Source organism: Malania oleifera, chromosome 8 (assembly GCF_029873635.1).
Source record: "Malania oleifera isolate guangnan ecotype guangnan chromosome 8, ASM2987363v1, whole genome shotgun sequence".
Lineage (NCBI taxonomy): Eukaryota > Viridiplantae > Streptophyta > Magnoliopsida > Santalales > Ximeniaceae > Malania > Malania oleifera.
In genome coordinates, this window is record NC_080424.1 from 96,746,781 (window position 1) to 96,757,743 (window position 10,963).

Below are 10,963 nucleotides of genomic sequence, written 5' to 3' on the forward strand. Positions count from 1 at the left end.
AATTATATATAATACATATAAATTAAGAATAAGATTCTTGTTAACCAAAAAATAATATTATATTATTTTTATTTAATAAAAAAATTTAAATATTGATTAAAAATAGTAGTTAACATAATTATCAATAAAATTATTAATTAAAAATGACCCATATATGTTATTTTACTATGCATTATAGTCTATTATTTATTGATAAAATAGAATTAAATTATGGAATGAATATTTAACCCCTCTATAAAATTTAAATTAACATTAAATAAATTAAAATTTTGATTTAGTTATTAATACTATTTTTAACATAACTTAATGTGATAATCATATGTTAAAAATACACATGAATAATAACATTATTATTAATTAATAAATAGGAATATTGTCACGCCCCGAACCCTGAAATGGGACCCAGGGGTGAAAATGTAATATAACATGTCTCTGTATTATACAAATCACCACAGATACAGTACAAAAGATAAGGGTTCGATCTCCTCACACTTCGCCCGATCTCCCGCAATACCTGCCTCGTCAAACCCCGAGGCACAGAAGGAGACTCATCACTCGCAGTCTCCTCGGAGCCACTTCCCAGGTTATTATCCTTGAACTTCATTCTGCAACACAATAGGAATCTATCAGTATCCCTATAACATATACAGTTAACACAATGATTTACACTAATCGTGTTAACTACTTCCTGCTAGGTCTAGGTCTGTCCTATCACACTGACACGAAAGTCATCAATGATCTGCTCTGCTTTTACTGGAATCGTCATCCTAGGAAAAACACGGAATACCATCGACAATTCCCGGTCTAGCAACCGAACAACCCTCAACCAACTCTACCCATATCCACATCCTATACTCTGATATGTACTCATAACTAAACCTAACCAAGTCTACAAGATCTAATAACCTGGTTATCTCTGATACCAAGCTGTCACGCCCCGAACCCCGAAATGGGACCCAGGGGTGAAAATGTAATCTAACATATCCCTGTTTCATACAAATCACCACAGATACAGTACAAAGGATGAGGGTCCGACCCCGTGGGGTTCCTAGGCACCCTAAACACATCCAAACACAATCATATACGCAGCGAAAAAAGGTCATCTATATACATATGCAGTACCATACCAGAGTCTATACAAGAGCAGAACATGGCTCAACAAAACGTACAAACTGGGTGCCCAAATACAACTCAAAATGGCAACCCAACAAAACTACAGTCCTAGCGCTTACCCAAGCGCTAACGCAATACACCGGCCACTACACTCCCTACACCAGGACGCTAGTTCCGGTTACCCGAAGGACCTGTAAAAATGTACGTACAGTAGGGGTGAGACACCTCTCAGTAAGGAAGAGCACAGGTTATATCGGTGTGTGGCATTGAGTGTTATCATGATACAACATACATGCAGTTAAATGCATTCCAGTACTAATTTACATAGTGCATACACGCACACATACGGCGGTCATTTATACGCAGCCCCGTCACAATACATACACATGATCAGTAAACCTCAGTGTTGTCACACTCTTCGGCCCGAAGCCGACCGCGACATACGGCGTTGGCCCGTAGCTAACCCGTGAACACGGCACCACTGGCACATCGCTAGTCCCCGACTCCCATGGCATCGTACCAGCGCTAAACTAATGGATCCACACCCTTCGGCTTGATCTGCCGGAATAGGCTCATGCCCTCGGATATAGAGCCGAACACTCTTGCTCACATGGCAGGCGGTAAAATACACGCCCTCGGATATAGAGTCGGATACTCTCAGTACCTGGAATCATTTCGGAATTGCGTTCTTACTAACATTTCAACATATCACACACACATGCATGCTCATATAACCAAAAAAAACACACTCATTTGGTAATCTAAATCATGGTTTTCCAAACAAATACAGTTTAAATAAAGTCAAGGCACGGTCATCCCAATATCACAGTATAAATCACACATATACTCGGTTTTCAACAAAACCCGGGATTCATCCCGTCGCTCTCTTTTTTTTTTCCAAAAACTGTAATAATGAAAAACCCATAGTTTTCCCCGTTAAATCCCCCAAAATGAGTAGCCAAAACACACACAGGACCATGGACCACTGTTCTACCGAGTCCGATTTCAAAAATAACCAATATAACACAGTTTCCCCTTACCTTAACCCCGAATCACAAATCCCAAACTCCAAGGCTCCTAAACAGCGAACCGAGTTCTAAAACCTACAAATCACAATACAGAATATGTTCACAAAACAGTTACCTACAAGACTACTGAATCAGAACTGAAAATCGAACCTCACCTCGATTTTTCGCCAAAATCCGAAAACCTCCGAAACGAGATTCCGATCTGTAGAAGTTGTAGAGAATCCTTCCACGATCCTCGTGGTAACTTCCGTTTTCCAATTCCATCAATGATCGGCGAAGAAATCTAAAGAGAGAGAGAGAGAGATTTTTCTAAGTTACTTAGTTTGGAAGGAATGAAAATTTCCTTTTATAGCCCTTTGACCCGGCCCGATTTCGTCGACGAAATGGTGTCTTCATCGACGAAAAGTCAAGGATTTCATTGAGCAAACGGAGATTTCGTCGACGAAGCCTGATATTTCCAATTTCCGCCTCTCGACTTTTCTTCGTTGACGAACCTCTGAATTTCGTCGACGAAAATCTTTCTACCTTCGTCGACGAAGTCTGCAGAATTTCGTCTTTTACCCCTCTTATATATATATATAAACCCATTATCACGGTTCGGGTTCTTACAAATATTGTATTATTTTAGTTAATAGAAAATATTTAAAATTTAAATAGAAAATTAATATTATTATCGTTTAAATTCTGTTATAAAAATATTATTACTTTCATTTAAAATATAGTTAAAAATAACTATATATTATTTTACCATATATTATGATATATTAGTTATTATAATTCAATTTTAAATTGAACAGTAATTATTTATTAATTTAAGTTAACATTAAATTAATTAAAAATTTGAATTTAATTAATAATATTATTTTGTCACATAGCAATATGTTATAAATAAACATTATAATATGAAGATTATTGTTAATTAAAAACAATAATCTCATGTTATTTTTTTAATATAAAATATTTAAATTTTAACCATAAATAATTAAAATAATTATTAACGAAATTATTAATTTAAAAATATTAATATTTGTAATCTAAAATACGTTCATAACTTTTAAGTACATTTTCAAGTTCAGAACAAACCCTTAATCTATTATTGAGATAACACTGAAACAAGAACAGTACTCGCCTTATTTCTCTGAACCTGAGAAACCATTACATTAACAATTGAAAGTACAACAACAAACCTGCTACTGATTTCTCCTAACTGCATTCTCAACATTAACTTTCTGTAATTTACAATTGGTAACTCTGCACCTATACATGTCTTCTTCTTCTTCTTCTTCTTCTTCTCGTACAGTAATTGTACGTGCTATATATAGCTGCCTCTTTCTCTTCAGTTGATCTTTAGATTCTGCATAAACATGGTGAGGGAGAATCAGTAGGGTGTGTGGGGGAATAAGAACAACATTTAGGCTCAAGATCCTAAATTACATGCATAACCCATTTATAAACTAATTAATCCAAATTCAGCCCAATTAATAAATGGGTTAATCAAGTTCGGATCGGGTACTTCTTTGATCACCCGTTCATCTTTTTATAAGAAAAATATTAAATTCTTTATATGTGTATAAATCACGATATTTAATGATCCATTTATTAATTAGGCGGATTTGGATTTTTAACATACCCATTTATAAAATATTCAATCCGAACTTAATCCATTTATGATTCGACGGAAACCTAATTTATTAAACCATTTGGCAGCCTATATGTGTTAGCTTTGTGGAGCCTAATTGCATCCAATCTAGATGATAATCCAACTTTTCTTTACTTAAATTTTTTTCAAAAAAAATCTCAATTTTAAGAGATAAGTGGTATAAGCACTTTTTTTTTTTTTTTTCAGTGTTCCCAAACAGGGACTAAGAAAAAAAAATCACAGGATTAGGAAAGTTAAGTACAATGATAAAAATCTTAAAATTGTGTTTGGAAGCAACAAAGCATGAATTTTGAGTCTTATATTTAGATTTTGTGGATCTGGCAAAAAAAATTAACATAATTTTTTATTAATTTGAAATTTAAATTTAAGAACTCTTTGAAACACATGGATAACTAAAGATTATGTTAAAACTTCAATTCTCTTAGTTAATCGAGTTGCTAAAGTTTAGACAAGTTTAAATCATGAGAGTAAAACCAATATAAATTAAAATTTAATTTTTTATTTTGTAGTCCATTCGAAACCTTATGAGCAGCATATAAAATGATTATTTTTTGAGTGATTAGGTTAAGCCATCACACTTCCTAAGAGGGAGAGAAATTATTGTACCGCAGCACTCTTTGTATTTTCTTCTTGATAATAGTGAAATCCCTACAACTTCGTGGATCTAGGCAAAATTGTCGAACTACAAAAATACTGTCTCGTGCGTGTGATTTTTTTTTTTTTGTGTATTCTTTCTTTATTTTGTTTCTCACAAGTTTCGGAAATTTGTTGTTAATTCCCAATACTATCCTGCTCCCAAAAATTGTTGGACAATTTGGGCTTGCATGTGTACAAAATTTTTGGTTTTGCATGATGTATTCAATGCTTAAAAACAGGGGAACAGCGCTATCTCAAAGATCCTTGCTAACCAGAGGCACCGGCCACCCATAACTTTTATATATATAAATTATGCATAGAGTTGCGTGGGTGTGGCCTCCAATTGAAGCATACCACCATGTGCATGTACGTACCTTAATTAACAAATTAATTCAAAGAGGATTAGATTTCATGTGGCTTCGAAACCTCAACGGATCAAGTGTGCATGCATGGATTAACTTCTCCAGATATTCTCAACAATACTCGAAAGAAAAATCCTTGAGAAATGTTAATTATATATGTCGGGGAAAGATTTCAAAGATTTTAAACCCTAATGTCAAGTTGCATCTTTTTTTGTTTCTGCTGTATTATTTCGAGATTTGGCTTAATTTTACTATAGGATTTGAAAGAAATTCAATGCAATTTTATACTATCTTTTATCCGAGTATTACAAGTTCATAATTACCCTGCTTGATCCAAGAGACACCCAGATAATTATTTCACTTTTATTAGATTGGTGGTAAGCAAGAGAAATTAATGTGGAAATTCAGGTAGTACATTACCTCTGTTCGTCCACAAATCCTCCTGTTGCTGCCAGTGGTGTTGTAGTACTGTAAAGGGAGTTGGTCGGATTCAATTTTCCCGATATCCTCCAGGAGGATCTCGTAATGATGCTTCACCTCCTCTGCAGATTTCCCGTGCCCCACAGCCTTGGCTACTTTTTGCCAGCGGTCAGGGGTGTCCTGGTCATACATAGCCAACGCATTCTCAAATTGCTTGTTCTGCTCCGAAGTCCAATGTCTGGACGCCATTAACACGCCAACTGCAGAAGATCCAGATGAAATTCTAAGACAATGGTCAATGGGTATGAAGAGATAGGCAGAGGACTTGGATTGATGTGTGTGTAATGTATATATATATATATATATATATATATATATATGAAAGGTGAGGAATATGTATAGGAGGTGGGAATTTCTGTTTGAAATGCTAAAGCAAAAGAACCCACAAGAGGGAAAGGAGAATGGTACAGGCAAGACAAGAGATTGCTATTTATATCATATATATGGTTGAAGTTCATAGAACAGGGGAGACTGGTGGGGGGCAGGGGCAGGGGAAGGAGAATACTAGCTGGCATTAAGGGGTACAAGCCAACAAGATGTGAAGTGATTCGCTGCTCACTCCTCAGGCACCGCGAATTGGTGCAAAGCCTATGGGAATAAGGAGAACCAGCCTCGAAAAATGGTTTGGGTGTGCTTTTCCTTTTTATGATATGCCCTAATCTAATCTAATCTCATCTCATCTCATCTCACCAGCAAGTAGCTAGCTTTCTTTCTTTAAGTATTTGGGAATTTACTTAGCAGGCGGTGGGGGATAATTGGATCCCAAATTCCATAGATTCCGCCAATGAATTGAAATGACTCCCTATTCTATTCTATTCCTTCCTGCCTTTCTAACCCACAGGAAGTGTGCTGAAGATGTTCTGCCATTTTAATGGTGGGCTCAGCTTTGTCCATTCAGACAGATCATGCACTGTACCCGTATCTTTTTCCCTCTGTTTCATTTTGCAGTACTGAAGGTGAAGGCTGTCTTCAGCCCCTCGCGGGAGTCCTAATTATAAGCACTGTATGCCCTTGGGAGGTGCGCCAGCCAATTGCCACCCATGGCTGAAACACACTCACTCATCTTTGACTTCTTAAAATTATTTACCTTCTGCAGCAGTTTCCTTGGATCAAATTTGTTTCATTCACAGTGAAAGTTCCGTTTAAGTTAATTAGCATCTAGTTTTACACACTGTGGGTTTAAATTAAAATGGCCATAAACATCGCGGGGGAAGTCCCAAAATCATGTCGACGGATAAGACAGTGACATGCGGGAAACAGGGGAGAAGCATTTCAGGGATAATCGTAGATGGGTTTTGCTTTGAACGCAGAGAACAATTACAGCATTTTTACAAAGGGTGGGTGGTGCTCTCGAGGGTTCTTCTGGGGTTTAAGGGGCACCTGGACCTGGAGTAATGTGCACTTGGAAGAAGACGACAATACATTATATATTTTTATATATACGATCACTGTAAAGTAGATGGAGCTCCAATCGCGCGTTTCAACTCAGTGGCCCCAATTTCTTTTTGTTGTACGAGAAATTAGAAAATGAGTTTCGATATTGGCTGGAGGCAATCTTATGTGTGCGCTATTTTCTTGTATGCGTTGCTTTCTGTTGAAGATTTGGAGAGAGTGGCTGAGAAATTTGATCAACAAGCCTTCAAATGATGCTTTCTTAGCCTGTGTCCCTCAGCATGAAATTGAGACTTTCATAAATGATGAGTTTAGAGATTTGGATTTGAATTTATCTGAATGTAAAAGAAATTTAATTTAATTTGACTCTCCAAATCATATTCTTAAATATAAAGTAAATTTCTTTCAATTCAACACTACTATTATTATTACAATTTTAAGTTATGGAGAATTTTCATTAGAATCCTCTTGACCTAATTATTACCATCAAAATTATATGAAGTCTTTCATTCCTTTCCTATGAAGTCAAAGAAATAAGATTATTTGGGTTTAAGTTTTCTTAAATGATGATCTTATTTAGTTTGAGGAACAAAATGATACAAAAATAAAATAAGAAAAATTTTTGAATGAAAAATATCGTGATATAGATGGGATAAATATGAAATACAGTGGAATAAATACAACAAGTAAATGAAATACAACCAGAAAATGATAAACAATAAGAATAATAACAAGATTTACTTGATTCCTACATCCACGAAAATAATGACACAAGAATTTTACTAAAAAAACTCAAAGTACACAATGCACTTTTCAAAATGATCACTTTATTTCAATACATGTCCAGAATGACATATATAATAGTCGTTTCCCTCCAATTACCCAACCACCACAACGTTCAAATTCAAAATTTTAAAAACTACTCGCAGCCCAGACGCACTCATCGACGAGTACAGGGGATTCGTGGACAATCCAGAGAATGACATTCATCGACAAGAATAGGACATTCGTCGACGAGCCCATTTTCTGCTCTTAGTATCTCCAGAGCTCTGAGATTTTTCTACTCTCGAGATATACTCGTCGACGAGTCACTGCTATGCCCCTCTATGTTTTTCTTCCTTCTTTATTTATGAAATCTAAAATATAAGAGTCACATCATAAACAACAAAAAAACATGTAAGAATCTATTAGTAGATTAGATTAGATTTTTATTTTATTCTTACATACTAAACTATAATTAGTGTTTTATTAAATTGATGTCGTTGTGAGAAAATAATCTCATACAAAGAAATTGTTGTCTTCTTTTAGTATTCAAAGTATTAGTTCAATTTGTAATTTAATATTATACCCTTTTGATAACTGATTAAGACTTGGATGTCAATTTATATTACTAAGTGCAATATTGTAATTTACATTAAGAAGTTAACTTATTTAGGGACTGTTTGGAGCCACTTAATAGAGGCATTTTTCAGAAAAAATAGTGCTGACTTTAATAAGTATTAATAATAAGTGTTGAAAGTTATAAGTAATGTTTGATTGTATTTAAAATAAGTGATATTAGATACTTACTTTTACTATAATGCGCTATAAGATTATTTTAAAATATATTTTCATTATTTATAATTAAAATTTTAATATTTTCCATTAAAAATAATGTAAGATTATTTTTTTAATTAATGATAATCATATTATTTATTTATACTTATAACATGCTACCATTGTATTAAATTATGATAAAAGTAACATTAGTAATTAAATTTGAAATTTTATTTTATTTAATAGTAATTTAAATTAATAAATAATTCTTGTTCAATCCATAATTGAATTATAATAACTAATCTGTACTTTTAAATATATCTTAAATAAAATATTAATATTTTTACAATTAAAAATTTAAATGTTAATTGTATTATTTTTTTAATTAAAATTTAAATATTTTCTATTAACTAAAATAATATAATATTATTTATTAATTAAAAATAATCTTGTTATTAATATATATATATATATATATATATGGAACATATAATTATCACATTTGTAACGACCCCAAAAATAATGTGAATGGGTGTAAAAAAAATAAAAATAATAATAGTAATTAATTAATTATTAATTAAATAATATAATATAATAATATAATATTTTATATATATATACATATATATATATATATATATATATATGAATACATGAAGCATCAGGACTGATTCAATTCCCCAATCTCAATTTCTCTCATGTTCTCCCTTCACTCTCTCTCTCAATTTTTCTTTCATTTTTCGAAGAACGAACATTATTCCTGAGTCTCAACTCCTCTCTTTAAAGATTTGATCAAGAAGATTTCGTTTTCTGCATGCAACACCACTTCAGGATTAGTGTAAGTGGTTAGATTATGTCAGATTTTATTTTAAAATATACCTAATTTAAATTGATTATTTTTATTTTAATTATATTCATATGTCTGAATTAAATTATACTGCGAGGATTTGATCATATTTGGATTTTTCAAAATATATTAGGGATTAAATTTAAATATGGGGAGTTGATCATACTCGCGTTTTTATTTAAATCTATCGAATATAAATATATATAAGAACCGACTTTTGACAGCCAATATGATCAAATTGCGGCCGTTCTTATTTTTTTTCTATTTTGACAGCCAAGAATTGCGGCTGTTGTTTTTTTTTTTTAAAGTTCAAATCGACTTTTGAAAAGTCGGTTGGGTACATTTATGTATATTTTGATTAAATATTAATTTTAAATTTTTTTAATTAAAAATATATTCTTCTCAAATTATATTTATTATTTATCAATTAATTTAATTAGTTCCGTGACTTTGTCCTCTTTTTAGTTTGAGCGATTTTTAATCGACTGGAGTTTGCGTTCTAGCTGGACTCTTAGTTGACTTGAACCCAAATCAAATGTAAATTATACATATGCTAAATAGGTCGGGTTGAAACAAAATATTTTAAGTTTCGGCTTGAGTAAGATTGTGGTGAAGAAGGGGACAACGGTGCGAACGGTAAGTTGGACGCTTTCTTAATCCATCAGAAGTAAAGAGAAACATATAAGAACAAACCAAACATAAATATCCGAAGCAGTGGCCAATGAAAAGAAAGAGTGAAATCCACGAACCGCGTTGAATCACTTTCATATAAAAATGTAAATGTTGCGGGTCACCACGCGAAATCTCTTGGCCCTTTCTCTCTTAATTTGACAGGGACCAATACAAATACAAAGAAGGTGTTGGTACGAATTTTTTACTACTAAATAGTATAATTATTTTCTTAATTAAGTATATGTTATTTTAATATTTTAAATTTGTCTATTTTAAATATTAAGAATTTTTTTATAGCATTAAGAACCATTTTTACGATTTCTTGTTTATCATGATTGATTTTTTTAAAAAAAATAAAAATTATGGTGTTTGAGGTTGATTTTTGGAACGCTCGATTAATTCACCGGAATAATAAGTGTATCTCTCTAATACTAAAACATTATTTTAATTAAAAGTAATAACCTCGAGACTCAAACTCCGACATTTTAATTAGGAAACCTTAAAATTTATCATTCAAATCATCTTTGAAGGGCTTAAGGAGTGACCCGGCCTCAAGAGAAATATATAAATTCTCTTATTCCAAGCACTCTCTTCTACTCTTTTTTAGCTAAGCCAAATCTTTAGAAACCAAAGGTTTCGATTTATTATTTTTGTAAATTGAAATCGATTCGAATCCTTCAGCACATGGTGGTTTGACTCGATTATTTTAAAACCATTATAACTTTTTTTTTTTAAAAATGAAATATTTTATATGGGTTCTGATTTAGTGTGAGTATTTATACTTTATTTACATAAATGAGTTACGCAAAATATATTTATGCATACTTTTTTATAACTTTAAGATATATTATACATATTGTTATATAATAATATATAACATAAATAATATAGATTATAAATAAATACATATATCAGTTTGGTTTGGATAACTATCAATTCACAAACATAAAAATTAAAATCAAATCAATAACTGAAAATGTTAAAAAATAATCAACCAAAATTAAACCAAACAAATTGGATAACCAAAATTTTAATTAGATTCGAATCAAATTATTGGATCAAATTGATTTTCAAATATTTTTATTCATAACTAAAATATATTCTTTGTGCAAAATTGATTTAAAAAATAGTAATCCTATCAATTTCCAATAAGTACGCGTATATATTATTGTTATTGTTAATTTATTATATTTATTTTTCCTCATATTATTTTTCCAGCAGTGTGAACGTACCTCGC

At 32.1% G+C, this 10,963-nt stretch overlaps 1 protein-coding gene across 1 annotated transcript; it reads right to left on the reverse strand.

Moving 5' to 3' along the window:
• Nucleotides 1–3,218: 3,218 nt before the first annotated feature.
• LOC131163032 (protein RADIALIS-like 4) lies at nt 3,219–5,675 on the reverse strand. The gene is made up of 2 exons (XM_058119731.1): nt 5,220–5,675; nt 3,219–3,495 (listed from the first exon to the last, which is right to left on the reverse strand). Exons 1-2 carry the CDS (start codon nt 5,466–5,468, stop codon nt 3,478–3,480), a joined length of 267 nt encoding a protein of 88 aa, XP_057975714.1. The 5' UTR covers nt 5,469–5,675; the 3' UTR covers nt 3,219–3,477.
• Nucleotides 5,676–10,963: the final 5,288 nt, after the last annotated feature.

Bases quoted from the DNA above. Each gene is read 5' to 3' on its own strand.
- LOC131163032 (XM_058119731.1), bottom strand. From the start codon at position 5,468: ATGGCGTCCAGACATTGGACTTCGGAGCAGAACAAGCAATTTGAGAAT.